The following is a 20,251-nucleotide window of genomic DNA, read 5'->3' as shown; positions in this document are numbered from 1 at the left end:
ACGTCTACTCCTGCATCCAGGTGTTTTGTAACCTGGTCATAAAAAGAGACTAGATTAGTCAGGCATGATCTACCTGTTACGAACCTGTGCTGGTTTCCCCTCAGCATAAATTTTCCTGCTGGGCTCTCACATATATGAGCCTTAATAATCTTTTCAAAGACCAAGTATGGAGGTGAGACTGACTGGCCTGTAGTTGATTGGATCCTCCTTCCTCCCCTTCTTAAACATAGGGACCGCATCGGCCCTTTTTCAGTCCTCCGGGACCTGGCCCGTGCGCCACAAGTGCTCAGATATCCTTGCCAGTGGCTGTGCAGTGACATCAGCCAGTGCCTTCAGTACCCTCGGATGGAGCTCATCTGGGCCTGCCAACTTAAACGCATCCAGTCCTTAGGTGGGGCAGTGGCACCTGGGCCCCCTGCGTGCAGGGGTTGCCTGGTGGGTCCTCAGAGGTCCAGAATCCACCAGGCTTTTCCACTTACTTTCTATTTACTTGATACTTGCCTCAGTTATAAACAAGTCTTTATGCTGCCCTAAGCAAGTGCAGCAGTCCTGCCTATGGTCACCCACACTGAGACAGATTACAGGTATTAGTGTGTAGCCAGACCACTTGGATCAAGATGGTGTGGCATGCTGAGACATGTAGTACCCCCAGGTTCTAGCAGCATTCTAATATTATAAAAGCCTTAGTTTGTCTGTCTGTCTATAATGCTTTATTTGCACTCTGATTGGCTGTCTGAAATAACCAATCAGAGTGCAGGCATTTGGACAGGAGGTGGTGGCTGTGCCGCCATGATTGTGGGAGCAGAGCTGGCCTTGCCCTGCGTGGCCTGAGGTGACAGTGGCGATGGACCTGTTGGAGGGTGAGGCCCCGGTCACAGTCCTGGCTCAAAGTGGCGGGGGAGGAAATCGGCCCCAGCCTGAAGTGGCAAGGGGGAGGGGAGGAGAGGAGCGAACCTGGTGGAACGGCCCTGGCCCCAGCCTGAAACAGCAGGAGCAATTGGCCGCGGCCCTGGCCTTGGTCCGAAATGGCAGGGGGGAGGCAGGTGGACCCCCCCCCTGGGGCCATTTTTGACGGGCAATTTGCTAGTATTAAAGAAAAAGTTTTTGCTTTCTGTCCATTGGTCACAATTTTCAGGCATTTGTCAAATTACTAATATACCCCCAGTTGAACAGTTTAATTGCCCTTGAAATGTATATGGAAAAATGTTTAGAGGCCAAAGTATTGGGTGGGTCCTAGCATTTTACTGCTACTTATTTCTTTAGTGCTTGCCAGTATGAAAGTGTGAACCTTCTACCTAAACTCTTTAGTTTAATCTTTTTGTATCTGGAGTGGGAGGGATGTAAATTACCACAGTTGTATGAACTTGAATATTGCAAGGAGGACAGACCAGTCATTTGCAGATAAAAGTACATGTTGTGAGCATGTGACATGTCATTGCTGCACATATTGGGTTGAAAGATAGTAAAGTAATTGAAAGTTAAGGGAGGGGGGAAAGCATCTGCTGGAGCAAGAGGCTGTTGCTAATCTGAGAACATACTTTTTGAAACTGCTACTTATTCAGAATAATTAAATTAGAGTTTGTGAACCTGGAGTCGTGAAGGCACATGGCATTATTTTATTTCTTATTGATAGTTTGCAGTAGTCCCTCAGGCAGGATAAACTAAAAATAGCAGAAGTCAGGGAAAGTATGAACCTATAAAATAACTACACTGAGAAACAGTATGAAAATCTACTGTCATGTGAAATCTTCAACAGGCTATTTCAGCAAGGTGAAACTGGGTGGGAACTAATGAAAGTTGAATCTGTACTGAAATACCTCTCTCTCTACGTGGTAATGAGGTTATGCCCCAAAGCAAATAGTTTGTACTATTTGTAGCTTTTCTTAAAACCATCTTAAAAACCTTTTTTTCAACAGAGGTTGCAAAAATATTAGAGCCTAGTTGAAATATTGACATTTCCAGATGCAGAGTCAAGAGAGATTCTGATTCAGTCAGCACTAAGCTACAAATTCCTTGGTCCTGTGATTCAGTGCAGGTGCTCTGCACTGCTTTGTCTGGATTTCTTTTAGCAAACACCTCCTGCTTTCTGTTCGGTTAGTAGAGTACTGTGAGAAGAAAGTAGGTGACCGAACATGATTATCTATGAATGCACAATATGCCTGTGTACCCTGTGAATGCTGTATTGCTGGGACTAAGGTCTTTTTTTTTTTACATGGGGAAAGTTCTACCTGAATAAGTAGTAGAACTCTACTATTATAGTGCCCTGTGTGGATGTACTTATTAAGTATGCAAGTGATTTCTTTTCAGTTTAGCTTACTTTCACCAGCAATATAAACTAAACTAGAAAAAGTGCCCCTCCTCTATTAGAATTAAAATCAATATGGGCATAATTGTATCTTTTTTTTAAATTCACAAATTAGGTTCACTTCCTGTGTAGACAAGGCCTCACTCTAAATAGGGATTGTGTTTTGTTGGGTTGACAGCAAAACCCATATGCACTGTGGCTCCTGTTCATAGTCAGATTTAATATGACCTTTGATAAACAATCATGTCAGTACTGGCCTTATGCAGATGACAATGATGATTCACCACTACCCAAATTGTGTAACAGGAGAATGGGCCTCTGCTTCTATTTATTTTCAAAACCGTTTTTGAGGATGAATCTTAGGCTAAAAAAACACCAAAATAATCTGTTAAATATTTATTTAAAAAAAACAGTTACTATATATGGTGGTGGGGTAGAAGGAGAAGAGAGGCTGGTTGGGAGGCCCTTATTTCTTGTTGCCTAATACTTTTCAGTAAAGGTTTTTGGAAACCTTTTCTGCTGATTCCCTGGGTTATGCGGGCCCTGAGCTACTGTGGCACTCTGGTTGAGAATAGCTGACTTACAATAAAGGTGGGCTTCCAAAATCAATATCCTGTATCAATCACACATTTGGGGAGCTGGGTGGGAGCAGCCTTGGCTGGTAGGGGGCCCTGGGGGCCAGCCTGTCAGTCTAGGACTGCTCCAACCCAGCTCAAGTTGTTGCAGAGGGGCTGGTTGGGGCACAAAGGTGCTTCAATGTGGAGCTAGCTGGCAGGCGGTCCCTGCACTGAAGCACCCTTGTGCCCCAGCCAGCCCTGTCTGCATTGTGCCAGAGTAAATAGTGCTACTTGTGTCTGGCAATCCTGTCCTATGATGCAGTTAGTTAATTTACTCCATCCTAATAGCACCACATGTGAAGATGGTGACATTTTACTGCAGAATGAATTATTCAACTCCACACTAAACATCCCTTGTAGACACACCCTCTGTGTTCTAATTTCTGCCTAATTTCTCCTGTACCAGCAGGAAAGAAGGAAAGATCTGGCCACTGGGTTAATCATTTCCAACTTCTCATTCTCTTTTCTGGATTTAACATTAAGTTGCTTCCATTGTTTACTTTCACATGAAATGATGTAATATAAGAGCAATGTTTTACTTCATGGGGGTTAGAAATACACACTAGGACGTTGGAACGAAGTGAAGTATCTGGCCTTCCCCGATATCTGGTCGTTCACTAGACAGTGTCCTTTCTCCTGAATGAATCGCTGTTGACCCAATTCCCCAGCATAGTTTTGTGTAGCATGGTACCGCTGGAAGTGGCCTGTCTTTTTATTATTGCTTGTAAAATCCATCTAAAACCAGTATGAGCTACTTATTAGTCAGTTGAGAACTAAAATAATTCTTCTAGCCACATGTCATCATTAATGATCATACAGGATTTTTCATGTGAGCAGGATTATTTATTCTTCTTCATGTTTAATTTTTGTAATTACATTTCTTCCCGCCTCTCTTCCCTCCTGCTACATTTTTAGTCAGGTATTTTACGCTTCTGGATATAATAGTTTAGGCAGTTTTACTTTGTGCTCCTAAAATGACACATCTAACCCACCCCTGCATTTCAGTGATAGGCAGAGTCCATAAATTTGTCTGACGAGTTATTTTTGAATAAAACGTGCAGGAACGTAAAACTACTCTTCAGCAGCAGCAGTAATAATGCTTTGTGCTTTTATGCTTTTCAGAGGTGCTGACCAGTAGTAAGACTTTGCTCCTGCCACCGCCTCTTCCTTATAGATGTTGGTCCCAGTTTGCAGGCAGAGAAGCTAAGATACAGAGAGTAATTTACCCAACATCATAACATTAATTAGAAGTCTGACCTACCTGGCTTCCAGCCCTGTGCTGACTCCACTCCATTATTAATGTTAGCTTGGTTTCCAATAATTTTTATTATGATTATGAGATCATGCCACATATCTACAAGGAGGCTATATGTTGTATTACTGTAATGGGCAAGGAACTTAAAATTTGTGGGGTTCTGTTCTTACCTTGATGAAATGTATCTGACAACTGGTACTTAAACTTGTATCCTGATGAACAATAGCAGTGGAGCCATTTAAAGCATGGAGCCGTAACTTGTATTGTATTGGAAGCTGTGCCTGTCAAAGCAAGTGGCTAGTAGTGTAGCCAGACCCCCATCTTCTCTAGAGGCAGAGCAGCTATATTACATATACTGAGTTCCTACTAAAAGTGGAGTTGTTGTATTGCAGACCTGGTTTCTTACTTTATTTCTACCAGCCTTTCAGCTTAAAGGGTATGTGATATGAATGTATTTAATCCAGTCTTTGTTATGATTGAACAGACTCAGTACAGGTTCAGGAATGGGGTCTTAAGTAAGCTGTCAGAAGAGTCAGGGGACTTTTAACTGTTCTAATTTTAATCTTCCTTTAGGATCCTTTCTCTCTTTGTACTCTTTGCATTGGCCAGATGTATTAATCATGTGAATTTAACCCCCACAAGTCCTCTGGATGTCAGAAGTTAGGCAGACCATGTCCTTTGTTGAGTTGGGGGGGTTTTTTAGTTCTTTTAAGCTGGCCTTTCATTGCCCAAAGCTTTGAGGCTGTGGCTTTAAATCTTGAAATCCAAGTAAAAAAATTGTGTGACAGTTTTATCTCCCTGCCTGTATTACATTTTAGATTTCTGTATGCAATGGACACTGATCTCAGCTCCCAAGACAGGAAGGACCTGGACAAGTTCATCAAATTTTTTGCTTTGAAGGTAACATTTTTCTTGTTATTGGAATGTGGCCAACAACCTTCCAGTCTGTATTTGCCTTCATTGGTAGTAAAGGGAAAAAAAACAACAACTCCCTATGGCTAGGCTGACAGGCTTGTATGTCTGTTATTAATCAAAGTGAAAAGAGCTGAAGGTAAATGAAAAAGGAGGATTCTATTTTTACATGATTATAAGTAAAAGGACTGTTTCCAACTGCCTGTCCCACATGAAAACCCAGCTGTAGCCACTGCATGACCCTCCTAATTCTATGCCACTTTCTGTATATGAGATGGACAAATATTACCTTCCTCAAATAACACAAACAGCTTAACTTCAGTAACATTTAATGAGTATTTCTTGTTCAGTCCTGACTTGCTATCCAGCTAAGTTCTTCTGTTGCATCCAAACCTATAATACTAGAATGCTTTTTATCACACACACTTTGATAACTAAAAACAAAGCCCCTTTATTACAAACAGTTCCTATCCTGATTAGCTAAGTGGATGGATAGATAGTGCAATGATGAGTGTGCTATAAATGCACTGCTGGATAGATCCAGACCTTGATCACCTCTTTGTGTATCTCCATCTTCAGGCTGAGGTTCTATAGACTTTGGTGGTACTGAATCAAATGCTACATCCCTGGATTATGAAATGTGTCTGGCAAACAGGGTCAGCTTAAATCACACAACTGTCTGAAACATGTTTACGTACTATTGCTTAGAGAAGAGGTAGTTAGCCACGTTAATCTGATGTCAGGCAGAAGGCAAGGCAGAGTGGCATCTTGTAGACTAATTTAGAGAAGCATAGGCTTTCATAAGCAACATGTTGCTTCATGAGATGCTAGCGCTGTTTTTTTCAAGAGCTTATCCCTCTTTGAATTAGTTTATAAGGCACCACTCTGCCCTGTCTACTATTGCTTGTAACACCTCAGGTGATTACATGAGGGAGACTAGCAGAGGCCACTCAGTTGAGTTATAAACTCTGCTTAACTTTTCCATCAGTAAGCCTCTTTCAGTTTTCTTCGGCTGCTCCTGAACTGGTCTAGGATCCAGAATGGTAGAAATTTGTGAACTTCTTCTGCTTTCTCTTTCAGACTGTACAAGTGATTGTCCAGGCCCGACTTGGAGAGAAAATCTGTACTCGATCATCCTCTTCACCAACAGGCTCTGACTGGGTAAAGTTATGCTCTACACGAGATTGTCATAGCTCTGTCATCTCTTTTGAGAATACAGGGGATATTTTCCTATACACTGTAAAAACAATCCTGTCAAATAATGTTAATTTTCTTTGCATCACAGTGGGTGTGTCTACACGTACAATTCATGTGATTGAATATACTCTGGCTCAATTTGAGCCAGAGTAAACTAATCCCAACATCACTGTCTACACATGTGTTTTAAATACAGTAATTTACTGTGCTTCTGGGTACCACGTGTATCTGACGGGACTGTCTGGCAGTGCAGTAAATTAGTCTGCTGTGCCCTAATTACCATGCACATGTAGATGGTGATGCTTTACTGCGGAGAAAATTAGTCTGATAGGCCCAGTATGTACACTGGGCCAAATAAAGGAGAGGTATATGATACTCATCAGCAACTCCTATCATATGCTCAGTCACATTTTCATTTTTTAGAGGATGATCTCATTAGTGCTTTTCAGTCAAACTGACTCAGAACCTGAATCAGTGATTCTGATTCAGACTGATCTAATTGCTAAGCTTCAAAGGGGAATAATGACCCACAAGCCTTTGGGAATGTGAGGAGAAAGGAGTGTTTTGTCTTGGTCCCACTGTACAGACAAAGGATTCCAGGCACAAGTGAGCATAAATAAATGAAAATCTGGACCAATCTTGGATTTTGTCCATTCTACAAACATTGCAGTGGGTCCGACTAGTCTGTTGAGAAGTGGGTTACAAATCTCTTTGCAGCATGTGCCTCCACTGGTTTTCTAAAAGAACCTGAAAAATAAAATCTGCCATTTCATTTTTGCAGTTCAACTTGGCAATCAAAGATATACCAGAAGTTACTCATGAAGCAAAGAAAGCCTTGGCAGGACAGCTACCTGCTGTTGGACGGTCAATGTGTGTGGAGATCTCTCTTAAAACCTCAGAGGTAAATGCTGAGTCAGATAGAATTCCCACCTGCTCACTTAAGGAATAAGTCACCAATCTAGGCTTTAGGCCCAGAACCTATTCCACTTTCAAGATGTCTGCATGGGAATTGCAGCCTTTAGGCATCCAAGTCGCTATATATGATATTAGGTCTATGCTGTACCCCACCCCAACATTCAGTAACTGTAAAACATAGATTTATTATGTGCCTCTGTTCTGGTCTAGAACAATGGTACTCTACCTTTTTCCCTGGCAGGCTGGATGGGCAGTGCCTAGTCTGTCTGGGCTGCGTGGTGATTCCAGTTCAGCCCCTTGGGCTGGTGTGGTGGGCACCATCCAGCCACCCAGAGGAGGTGGAGGGCAACCTGGTCTGAGCCCAGCCACACAAGCGTGGAGGGGGTGGGGGCAGGGGCATGGGTAAGAGCTGTGACCCAGCCCTGCTGGGGGTGGGGGAAGCAGGTGGGGAAGGGGGCTCCTCCTGGCTGACTCGGGTAGCGGGGAGGAGCATGGTCCAGCCGCAGCCTGGATCCTTAGGGGGAAGGGGGCTCAGTCTGGTTCCAACTGGGTGTGCAGGGCTTGGTGTTTGGGAATTTGACAGGAGGGAGTGTGACCATATTAATGGCCACCGCTCCCCTGCCACCAAATTTCCAGACCTATGGGATGTCCAGCGGGCCAGATGTGATGACTTTGCAGGCTGCATTTGGCCTGCAGGCTGGAGGTTGAGCAACCCTTGCCTAGAATGATTCCTTGGCAGCTAGTCTTGAGCTACCACACATGTTCAGAAGTGAAACAGCAGCTACCTAGATGTCTGATTCCCACCACAGTTCTGTGATCCATTTCCATCTGGAAAGTACAGAATTTCTGCATTAAACAGAGGAAAAACCACACCAAGCATCTGTAGCTGAGATCAAGCATGCAGCTCAACAGAGGAAGGAGACAAGTCCACCCATCTCTTTTCCACTAGTCCACTTGCCCAGGCAATGGGAGGCATGGATACTAGACTCTACCAAATATTAGTTTTAATCCACATCTCCCATTCCTCAGGAAAGTGGTCCAATGACCAGACTATGAGCTAGGCAAGGCTGAGAGCATCCTCCATCCTGCCACTGAGTTAGTAGGAGTCACGAGGCCAGAAAGAGAAAAATATAAAATAAAGCCTCACTCTGTACCCCAGTGATGAGGACTTTCTGCTAGAATGGAGAGAATCCTGGGTTCCAGCCCTTGCTTGCATGGCTTTTTATGCTCCCAGTGCTGTTTATGCATTTTAGGTCTACACCTTCCAGGGCAGAATAAGAGCAGGCTCTAGAGGCACATAAAGCTGCTTATAGAAAAAATAGGAGAGCTTTGCACTCCTCAAGGAGAAACAAAATCAGCCTCTAAAGGCAAGATTCGCAGGGCTTTTTGGGGGTTTTTTGTTTTGGTGAGCAGTTGCTAAGGCTTTAGCAGGCAGAGTAGGATCTGGGCCAAGATTATGTAAAAAAAAATGTATCCAGTCCTGCAGTATACTAGTGTGCCAGTGAACCTGTGAACATATGAAAAAAGAAAGATTTTTCACTGCAAATCACTGAAGCCAAACACTTAAGACTAGGAGCACTGCAAAATTGGCTTCGCTCCTAACATGAGTGAATAAGCTATCCTGAGGTAGGGAGGTACACGGTGTAGTCTCTATCCTGCAGCAGGACTGCTGAGTCCAGCTTCTGTTAAGCCATGTACATGAAGAGGAAATAGTGACCCATCTGTTTACAAAGACTTGGGAGCCAAAAAATACTTCCTCTAAGAACAGTGGTTCTCAACCTTGTTAGATTCAAGGCAGCCCTCAGAAAATGCCACCATGTAGTTTTTCAATCATTTTTTACTACAAAAAAAATCACTGAGTAATTCTTCTGTTGCATAGAACTCAGGAAGTTCACAACAGGTTGGCATGTTTTTGAGACTGTGGGTTCCCTAGTTTTATCTTGTGAATCATGTGTAGGTGTTTGCACACTGAATAGTACTAATAGTGCACGGCATCCTGCAGCATCTTTAAAACTCTCTCAGAACCCTGGTTGAGAATCACTGTCTTAAAGATGTGGTATTGCTCACTATTAATGTGATGTGAAGATGTCTTCTTATTTTGAATGAATTGCATTACTGATCCTTTGTCTGATGCAGGGAGATTCCATGGAGTTGGAAATCTGGTGTCTAGAAATGAATGAAAAGTAAGTTTATTCTGAATATTTTCTTTTTTCTCCTTAAAATAAATGAAACAAGCAAATCTTTTTGCCAGCAGGGGACCTGACCTACAGTTGAAGGCACTAAGGGATAGAGATCAACAACATTCCAAAGTGTTGCCAATTGCAGATCAGACAGCATTCTAGATAGACTTGCATAAGGGGCCCTTGGCCTGCAACTGGTGCTGGCAAGGCTTTGCTGCAGTTTGCTATTCTGTTTGGCATCCTGACATGTACTTTACAGTCAGCAGCAGTATGGAGAGAGCTGGGTGGGAAACTATGAAGAAAGAACAGAAAGATGAAATGTTCAACAAAGTGCAGAGAAAACTAATAAGCCTTTTAAGGTACTGGAATTATGTCCCCTACACTGATTCTGAGGCTTTGCTAATCCTTTGGTGTCGAATTAGCTGGTATCCAGTCCAGCTTTTGTGCTTTCCATCAGTTGAACAGATGGGGAGAATGCCACTGACTTGTATTTTCCATTGTTTCTCCCAGCCTCTCTGAAACTGAAAGGTAAGAATTGCCTGATCTTGTTAGACTAGTGGTCTTTCAAGTCAGGTATATCTCCCTTTGTACTTCAGAGGCAAACACTTCTCCTGTACACAATGCAAATGTTGAGTTGTGTTGGGGAAAAGGACCTAGAAATTAATTTATTTGTGATCCTGTCTTACAATCCATATATGCCGTTACATACGAGATTCAGTTACCAGCAGCTACAAGTGTTAAGAATCTTCCTGAAGTCAATCCTTTCCAGTGCAAGATTCTTTGGCCTCCTACAGAATCCACTGCTGCAGAAGGCCAAAGAATAACTTCTTACTGTGTACACTGGACTGGAGCAAGACTCTTTGCTGGCCCAGCCAGGTTTGCCATCATGAAAATGTATTTATGCTCCTGTCACTGTTAAGTAAGTGTCAGGCTACTGGCCTGACCCCTTTCAGTGTACGCTTGCACTCTTTGCCTAGGAAGAATAAACTAACTGCATCTGTATACTCTCCAGGTGTGACAAAGAAATCAAAGTTTCTTACACTGTGTACAACAGACTGTCTCTACTTCTGAAGTCTTTGCTTGCTATAACCCGGGTAACTCCAGCCTACAGACTCTCCAGGAAACAGGGCCATGAATATGTAATACTGTACAGGTAATCTGGACTCTTAAAATTTCATTTTTGGAACTAAACCAGTAGGGAAACTTCAGGCACAGGCAGTACAACTACCCGCTTGGAATTTGGTCATAACACCTGCAGTCCTAGTAAAAAGTTCTAATAAATTACTAGTTATCTGAAACAGTTATGACTTCAGTTTATAGTTCATTTGTAAGACAGCACTGTTACATGCATTGCTAACCCTTCCCTGAGAGACCGGGGATCTGGTTTTAAATAAGCATGTCCATGCATGCCTGACTTGTGAACACAATGATGATTACTGTATGTGCAACTGAACAGTTAGATGCATTATTGGTCATTTGGCAGAGTTAACAAAAATATGTAAATTAACAATAAGTGTGTGTATGAATTGGATGCAAGTGCATGAATACTTTCGCTTGCATATAGGTTAAGAATATAGTCCCAGGGGAGGGACACTATGAATCTTCAGCGCTACTTCCTGCAACTCATAGGGTTTTCTCGTAGTGTCCTATCCTAATAATTGAGCACCATCCTATTTAGCTTGTGAGGTCTAGTGAGCTCAGAGCTTGAGGTTGAATGGTTGCCAGCCCTAACACTTTTACCTTTGGCATCAGGAAGTCTATTTGTGCAAAGAACCAGGATGATGATATAAAGCTACTGCAAAGTCCCAAGTTCACTGTCATGTTTGGCACAGAGGCATGAGGTTTAACAACATTCCCATTCTTGCCCATGCTGCAGGTAATAAATGACTGTTTTAACAGCATTAAGTTAGTGCCTTTCTCTAGAAAGACAAGTACCAGTTCTAGGACTTGGAATAGGCTGCTATTGCTTTCTGGACACCCAACTCATTTCTTAATTTCCCTTTTGCACTGATGTGTGGACTTATCGCTAAGATGGCAGTTAGGACTTTAAAACATTCTATCCAAGCTCCTCTCCCTGATTACAACTGCTGTTGCTATTGTCTCTTCTTTATCTCACATGTCATGTGTCTTTCTTAAGGAGCTAAATAGACCATTTAGTTTGAAAACTCTTTGGAGGTGAGTCTTCTGGCCAGTCCGATCATAACTTGCCACTTGCGATGTATGCCTTTCTTAAAGGGAAAGGTAGCTTTGACCCATTCATCCTTTGTGGCTTAAATAAGAAATATAGATTTATTTAGTTTCAAGTCCCTCGATAGATTGGGTGTGATGCATGCTGTTTCTCTCTCCTGTAGGATATACTTCGGGGAAGTGCAGCTGAGCGGCTTGGGAGAAGGTACGGTTGGGTACTATATATAAACTAGCTGGGAGCCCCCTTCCATATCAACAACTGTCTTGTTCATATTTTTCAGTCCTACAGGAAAACTAGGTACATGTTTTCAGGAGCACTTTTTGTATAGATTTCATTTGTAGAAGGTCTTATTACAAAATGATAGTTCTATTACCTTGGCAAAGTTCTGTTATGTTGGTTCAGGACTTGAATACCAAAATTCAGGTGCCACTTAATGTCCAGAGCCAGCTTAACAGACTGCAATGCTATTCAAGACTGAAAGGTACCATCAGATGTATACAGGGGCCACCACAGGTCAGGCTAACAGCAAGACAGATGTTATACAACATATTGCTGCTGTTGTGTTTTGTGGGTCTTCAGAGTTCAGAATGGAAGGGTTAGTGAAACCAAATATAGGAAAATGCAATCCAGGGATAAGGAAGTAAGATATAGAAGTAATTAACCTTTGTGCCCACTACAGAAAACTACTGAAATTGTTAACCGTTCTTCTACCCCTTTAGGTTTCCAAACAGTCCGTGTTGGGACAGTGGGTACTCCAGTGGGCACCATCACTTTGTCTTGTGCCTACAGAATCAACCTGGCCTTCATGTCAACACGGTAAGGAAATGTCAGCCCCCCAAAAGCAGCTTATTAAATACCGTTAAACCCCTTCATTCCCTGAGCTTCTTGCACTTTCCCCTAGTTTTTTTCAGGCTAGCTTAGATGGTCCCCCACACTGACTATCCTCCTGGATCCATTGTCTTGTAGACGGGGAGTATCTGGGTCAACCTAAACCAGACTACAGAATGTCAAATCACTGGTTCAAGCTTGGTGCTCTGGGTCCCCATTGACAGATACTGGGTACCACCAGTAGGAATGCAGTAAAAAGGGAAAGCCAGCCTTATCAATAACACCATTTGCTTGTTGCATTGCAGGCAGTTTGAGAGGACCCCACCTATCATGGGGATTATCATTGATCACTTTGTGGACCGTCCCTACCCCAGCTCTTCACCCATGCACCCCTGCAATTACAGGTGAGGAAACACTAAGTGCAGTCACAGGCTATAGGTGAAGGCATCACTATGCCTAAGTGCAATACAGAGCCTTCTCTAACTCCTGATGATTGGAAGGGGGAGGAGGACTGCAGGATCAGGGTCAGTCTTATTAATAGTTGAGCATATGAGGAGCATTTTCCCCATGAGAGTTAAAAGGTTGAGTGCAGCTAGTCCCAGAGGATTCATGTTGTCAAAACTTCTTGCTGTAGTACTGGTTCATGTGGTGATCAAGATGCAACTTTTTTGTGGCAATGGTGGAATTTTCTGATTATGTTATTGGAAGTAGCAGCATAGCAGTTGTCTTTACAGGACACCTGGTATAGAACCCATGCATGGAATTTGCCACCTCTCTTGATTCTTGCAATCATGGTTAAATTATGTGCAGTGGCACAGTTTAATATGATTGGCAGTGGTTCTGCAAATGCTGCAGCCAGTAGTACTGCTTAGTGTATCAAAACCTTTTTGGTAAAGAATGAGGAAGCACCTCTTCCTTCTCTAAAGAAAACATTTGGAAAATCCCAAAGTCAGGAGAACTTAAACTGTTATCCTCAGCCCTGTCAAAGAAAGAGTCAGAACCCCTTCAGAATTCTCCTTTCAACTCCACCCAAATACTCTCAGTCCACCTGCAACTTCTATATCTCAATACTCTTAGTATTCCTTTGTCTTCTGAACCATTCCCATAGTGAAATGTCTCTCTTTACTGCTGTAGAACAACTGCTGAGGACAATGCGGCAGTATATCCATCAGTGGAAGACTCTCAGGAAGTGTGCACCACTTCTTTTTCCACTTCCCCTCCATCCCAGGTAAGAGAAAATGGGCTCCTTCCACTCCCAAAGATATATGGCACAATTCCCTTCAGTGCAACCTGGTACATGTCTTTTGAATTAGCAGCCAGGCAATTTAACAGCAGTAGGCTAGGTGCAATCTGTATAATTAAAATGCACTATAATATTAAATGCACTGCACAGACATTGCTCCCCACTTTGTGAAACCTAGACAGTTACTAATTCCTAGGGCTGTGTGAAGCTTTGGTCGCTGATTCAATTCAGTGGAGATTCAGTCCGATACAGTGGCTGAATCGCCGAATCGAATTGGAACCCTCTGAATCGATTTGGAGAGATTTGGAAAGATTCAACGATTCGGACATAGACACAGCTTTAATTTTTTTTTCTACATACCTCAAGGTACCAGGCGACTTGTGAATGCTGCAATGCTGGGGCAGATGGAGCATCCCACAGGATCGCAGGGGGGTCCCCAGCGCATTTGGGAGCAGACCTGGAAGTGGACCAGAAGCACTTCTGCTCCACTTTTGGGTCCACTGGGGAGCATACTGGGAGGCCCCTCCACACCCCACTGGCTTGGTGACTAGTGTCTCCTCGGTCCCCCAGGGGCCGATCACCGAGCTGGGCAGTGTGGGGGGGCCCCCCAGCACGCTCGGCAGTGGCTCAGAAGTACTTCTGGTCCACTTCTGGGTTCACCGTCTAGCACATGGGGGGGGCCCCCTATGCTCCTGTGGGATGCTCCATCTTCCCCAGCATTGCAGCATTCACGAGCTGCGCCTGGTACCTCAAGGTATATAGAAAAAACATTTAAAGTTGCATATATGGCCAAATTGCTGATTCTTTGAATCAGCATCAAATCTTCAGATTCGGATTTGGCCGAATCGAATCAGGACGGTGATCCGAATCAACGAATCGAATCATTGTGCCCAATTAGGGCTGAATCCAAAATGAATATGGTCCATTTTGCACACCCCTACTAATTCCTACAAAATAGTTCCTAATTCCTACAAGACTCTAGGGGACTGCAGGTAATGATTTATGAAGAAAGATTTAAAGAGTTAATCGGGCTAGGCAGGAATTGAAGGAAAGTATACTACAAATAAAGGCACATCACAAAAAAGGAATGAAGTAAGATGAGGCAAGGCAGTATAACACAGAAGTAACAAGCTGCAACTAGAGGGGAATGCTTGTATCAGGAGAACCTTTATCTCATTATTGAGTATTATTGCAGGAAAGGAGTAAAAATCCTATCACCTGGGATATCTAAAATTAGACTAGCAACAGCAGTGAGTACCTGATAAGAAACAGTTCCATGTTAGGTCTCAGGGTGTGAATTAGATATTACCTAATCAGTCTAGAGTTGGTCATTGTCACCCAAAGTATTTTGTCCCCATGAAAAGGCTCTAATTAAAGCTTTCATGGCAAGTTGTAGATATTGAACATTTCCATTTTGATGACATTTAGATAGCATTTCACAGAATCGCAAGGTTGGAAGGACCTCATGGTTCAGATAGTCCAACTCCCTGAACAGATGCTGGTTTTGCTGTTCCCACCCAACTTCATTTATTGACATCTGCATTTTCTAATTAAACAGTTTTATAAATGAGGAGAAAATTGTCCTGCTTTTACCTGTGTCTTGAACAACAAAAGAGAAAAATACAGAAGGGAATCATTTTGAACCTTGCAAAATGGAAACTTCAATATCTCTTCTCCATTTCTGTTTTCTGTGTCTGATTTGTATAACTGTATCTTAGAGTTTAGTTTTTGTAGAGCTATAAAAGGTCAAGAATGGTCAAGCTAATTGTCAAACCAAACAAATAGTCCTGAGCAAGTTAAGGACAGCTTAGAGATCTGTGCATGCATGTGTGGGTGTATGCACATGCACGTGCTCATGAGTGCATGATTGCATGGGAGCAAAATATATTTAAAATGTTCTGATTTGAATGAGTTTGCCATGGGGTCAATTACTGCCTCAAGGAAATTGATCCACTTTAAACCATTAGTGGTTTAATCTGGTAAGTCTAGAAACAAGCCCTTCTCCAGAGGTACCTCTTGAGCTTCACTGGTATTGTGGTGACAGGCACCTGGCAGTAACTAACCAGTCAACCAGTGCTCATGGTAAGTCTGAGAGAATAAAGTATTTTGTTCTTTGATGTACAGGAGGCATACTTATGGCTGAGTGAGCCCAGTGTCTGCCCAGTAAAATATGATGAACTTGTACATACTGAGGAAATAGCCACTGATTTTTCTTGTAGCCAGACTTACATAACAACAACAGTGCTGATGAAATATATTCAACCTGATACTTACCCAGAAGGCACAAAGCTTTCTTGTCACTGAGGTAAAGCTCTCTGAAGTAATCAGTGACTCAATTCATGAAAAGTACTAACTTCTAGTATAACAACCCCATGGTTCATAGTTTACCCTCACAGTAAGATTAAATATAAAGCTACCCTCCTGGCCAAACACAGTTGTTTGGGGGAGGGGAGAAAAGAAACTCTTTACCCTTAGCTAAATTATATAAATTGACTTAAGGCTCAGATCATACCCTGAGTTTGGTACATTGAAGTTGTCATACATATGCTGTTCTTACATCCCATTTCCTATTGATTTGGAAGTGAGGCCTAACTACTCACTGTGGGTCTAGCCCCACCTGTGTTTGTCCAGGGATCGGTGGGGTGGGAAAGGATAAACAATCTCCCCTCTTTCTAGTTGCTGGAAAGCATGCTCACCTCGTGTAGTGCCTTCTTTAGAACGTGCTGTGGTTCAGGAAGACAGACCTGACTAGGGGTAGCACTTGGTAATGAGATTGGTGTAATTGTCTTGCTAAGGAGGAGGCACAGGGACTCCCAATGGATGGCTCAGCCCTTTAACATCAGACAGAGGATTTTTAATGCTAAAGTGCTAAGTCTTAATTCAAGCAACTACTCATATTGCTCAATTTTGTGTGAAGTGTAATTAGATCATGGTAGAGTCCAGAGGGCTCTGGTAGGGGGGCTGCACAGTCCTGCACAGATGTGCTCCCTAAAGCACTAATTATCCTGGAAAACCAGTAACATAAATGGGAGACAGTCACAACATAGATGACTGGTATGTGCTTGGATAAAATTGAGTCTTGACTTTTTCTGACAGCCTGCCTTTGTTAACTGGCCGGTAGGAATACTAATAAGCTGTGAAGCAGAGCCTTTGCTAGTTGTTTTATCATGAGTTATCTTGGGTAACACTCTCTAGTGTTAGTTGCATTGGGAGAGGTTACTTGTGGGACATTGGAAAATACTGGGAAAATGCTTTACAAACAGAATGGATTTGCCAATACTGAGAAGTTTGCCATACATTAAGCTTTGACTACTCTAGCCGTAGACTTTTGTCATGAGTGTTCAGTTCATCCAACTCTTTTCAGTTCTTCTCTCAAGTCCTTTTCTCTTTCTTCCTTTCTTGTTTCCTCTGTATGTCTGTGTCTGTGCACAGTGTGTTTTTACTGTCACTCAGGCACATTTTCAGACCCCTCTTCCTGTGGTGACGGACACCTTGAAGGTCCCTATGATGGGACTGGGCTTTTCACATCAAGTGAGTTCACAACAGAAAAATTATTATATGGCCTGATAGAACTTTAACACACAGTAAGCTGCAAGTTTGACTCTTCAGAATACGTATTGAGAAAGAGAAATCTGTTTGCCATTTCCTAAAAAGGCTGGTCAACCCAAAATGGAATAAGCTCTCTCTTTCTACTTAGATTGGTTTGAAAAATCTGATTCTTTATACCTATTTTTCCTTCAAAAGACTGTTTTAGTATTCTTTCCATTAAACAAAAAATTGTATGCAACACTTCCAACCCTAGTACTGAGCAGCAGCCCTACAAAAAGCAACCACTGAACCAATTGAAGGGGAAGGGGAATAGCTATTGCCAAGCTTTCTTAAGGGTCTTGATTGCAGCAAATTAAATCTTCAGATACAGCTCTGTCAAGCTGGCTATGGTCTTGGGAAAGCTTCAGTGTTCTCCACTTCTACAGGGGTGAGAGGGTTAGCACACTCACTGTGACACTGGAGGCCATCTAGCAGAACAAGGACTACTCTTGATAGGCTCTGTATAGCTTACCTTTGTCAGGAGAAAGGTAACTGGAAGAGAAAAGTAAAGGCAAAAGGTAAAAATAAATTGCATGTTGTACCTTCAGAGCATCCTTTGATGTATTTCAGTACACGCATGTCAAAGGAAATTCTAGCCCTGCTGAATAAGGTGTTTTCACCTCTAGTTTCAATAAATCTCATCCAGAGACTCCTGGAGCCAGGTACTTTTCCACCTATTAGGTGCTTAAGTGTTGTCCTCTTCCTGTTAGAATCTCTGAAAAACTGTTATCTATTTTTCTAACATGCACTTATCTTACTCTTAAGGCTAAGTCTCAGAAAGCAGCAAGGAGAAGGAGAACTACGTTACCCACTATTGCATTAATGTTTTTTCAGAGACTCAAGCAAGATGAATAGGATTGCATTTAGATGCCTAAATCCACCTAAGCATCTAATAGGTCAACTAGGATCTGGTCTTGAACATCAGGAGATGGTATTTAAGTGCTCTTACATGAGGAGCTGTTAGCTCCCTTGGACCTGCATGTCTGATAAGTTTGCTCTTGCTGAAGTGTTAAAATCCAGTCACATAACTTAAAGTCCTACTTGTATTTTTTTTGGTTCTTGTTTGTTACAACTAACACATGAGGACTAGGAAGAAAGCCACTTCTGCTCTCTATTTTTGTTTACTTTCTGCATACTGTGTGAAGTCAGGTTTCTCTCGTTTGTGTGAGTCTTTCAAACAGCAACATGTGTGGGAGAGAGATGATAAAACAGGAACATTTTATTATAAAACTACAAAATTAGGAAGAGACCTCAGGGAGATGAACAACATAAAGCTACTTTTTAACTCTTAAAATGTCTAGATTTCTAGATGATAGTGCCTGTGTGTCAATTTGTAGTAGCTGAGATTATAGAGATATTCGGGTGTGCTGGTGTGGGGTGGGGAGGGTCTTTTTAAGTTGAGGAACTGTCAGATCATTTCAGTGGGGAGCAGCCTGTACTGTTCTCTGGGGATTGTAGGTCTCCACCAGGGAGAATAGCACAGGATGGTACTCATAGCAACATAAGAGTTTCAGGGAGGCGCCTGGTTGTACATCCCCTGGGAAGCTGGAAGAGGCATTTTACATATGCATCCAACCTTCTGTGGAAAGAGACCACCTTGTCCATCTTAACCAGTCTCCAGAAAGGACAGAACTAGATGTGTATGTGAGAGTGATCATTTAAGAGTCCAGACCTGGTCTGAACCACCGCCCCCCCCCCCCAAGATTGTCTTGGAAGAGTCATGTGGTACAGAGGTTCTAATAAAGAGCTCTTTTTGACATCAGAAAAACAAATGGGTAGTCCCATTGATTCCACTACTTGTGCTTCTGCATAAAGGGAGGGGGGGAGAGAGGAAGGTGAAGTGGCTTGAGGTAGGTTCATCCCTCTGAGAGCTGATTTTGGGAAGAAATCTCCAGTTACTTAGCTCCAATTCTCTCTTTAGGTAACAACTTGGACATCTTATTCTGTGTCCAGCAGTAGTTGGCTTCCCTTGGAGGGGGTGTTCTCCATTCCTTCTACAAATTTCACAGTGAGCTGCTTACCTGCTCAGTGCACAAAAGGAAATTATTTGAAAAATCTGAATAAATAAGTGGCTGCCTTAGTCCCTTCTCCACCATGCAGTGTAGGTACTGTAATGTAGGCCAGGCCTTCCCTATGCTCCTTTGTGGTCAGTCATCCTCTTCAAGGCTGCTTGCCATCTACTAGAAACTGGTCATATCACAAGGCCAAGCCTATTTTGTTTCCTTTTGTTACAAGGTGGACTATTAAAATCAAAGCTCAGCAGTTGGTATCTAGTGAAAAGTGTTCAAGCCACCTTGTCACCCTATAATTATGTCCTTGTGGCTCAGATTTCTCCTGTTCGTCATTCAGTGATTCCGATAACAATTCAGACTGTGGGACTTCCCCCCCTCCCTTCCTCTCTCCTCTTCCTTTTCCCCTTTTTGGTTTTTTGTCTCATTTCTTAGCTTTCCAGCTCTCGTCTTTCCTATCAGCCTGCTGCCCTGGGAGTTGGATCAGCTGACATGGGGTATCCAGTAGTCTTTGCTGGTGGCTTGAATGCTGCACATCCTCATCAGGTACTTGTAGAGGTTGGGAGAATAAATGTCGCTGGCATTGTGGCCAATGAGTATGTTGCATACACAGCTGAGAGGGTATCACATGCATTGGTATCCAGTTAGGTAAAAAATGCCAAGGTAATTAAAGAGAACATGGAGCTAACAGAGGGATCAGAAAGAGGCTCCACAGTGCACTTGGTTTCACTTGAGCTAGAACTTTTAATGATGCTTTTTTCCATAGGAATATAATGGAGAACAGCATGAGAGCCAGAGTTGTCTGCATAGAAAAAAAAGGCATTGAATGCAATGTAGATAGAAACAGCAAGGAAGAGAGACAAGATCTTGTGAAGATCTCCTTCTACTTGACTTCCCCTTTGGCTCATTGTCTAGTAGTTACTGTTTTATTCTAAAAAGAGTGTAACTAGAGTATATTCATGACAAGCTGAAAATAACTTATTCCCAGTATAAGAGAACACACTCGTGTGTTGT

The 20,251-nt window shown here is 42.6% G+C and overlaps 1 protein-coding gene across 11 annotated transcripts in view; it reads left to right on the top strand.

The window, feature by feature from the left end:
- The window catches only part of ATG13 (autophagy related 13), a 39,293-nt gene that overhangs the window by 12,199 nt on the left and 6,843 nt on the right, over positions 1-20,251 (top strand). For 6 of the 11 annotated variants that reach the window (XM_006026913.3, XM_025207913.1, XM_025207917.1 and 3 more), the window contains 11 exons: positions 4,996-5,077; positions 6,170-6,250; positions 7,068-7,187; positions 9,338-9,384; positions 10,394-10,534; positions 11,733-11,773; positions 12,289-12,385; positions 12,703-12,801; positions 13,532-13,625; positions 17,073-17,171; positions 19,673-19,783. In XM_006026913.3, the coding sequence (XP_006026975.1) occupies positions 5,009-5,077; positions 6,170-6,250; positions 7,068-7,187; positions 9,338-9,384; positions 10,394-10,534; positions 11,733-11,773; positions 12,289-12,385; positions 12,703-12,801; positions 13,532-13,625; positions 17,073-17,171; positions 19,673-19,783 (999 nt within the window). In that variant the 5' untranslated portion in view covers positions 4,996-5,008. The remainder of the gene's footprint in view (positions 1-4,995; positions 5,078-6,169; positions 6,251-7,067; positions 7,188-9,337; positions 9,385-10,393; positions 10,535-11,732; positions 11,774-12,288; positions 12,386-12,702; positions 12,802-13,531; positions 13,626-17,072; positions 17,172-19,672; positions 19,784-20,251) is intronic. The other 5 variants (XM_025207919.1, XM_025207918.1, XM_025207921.1 and 2 more) reach the window with 5 other exon arrangements.

Source organism: Alligator sinensis, unplaced genomic scaffold (genome assembly GCF_000455745.1).
Source record: "Alligator sinensis unplaced genomic scaffold, ASM45574v1 scaffold592_1, whole genome shotgun sequence".
NCBI classification, from domain to species: domain Eukaryota; kingdom Metazoa; phylum Chordata; order Crocodylia; family Alligatoridae; genus Alligator; species Alligator sinensis.
This window is presented reverse-complemented; position numbering and strand designations above follow the sequence as displayed.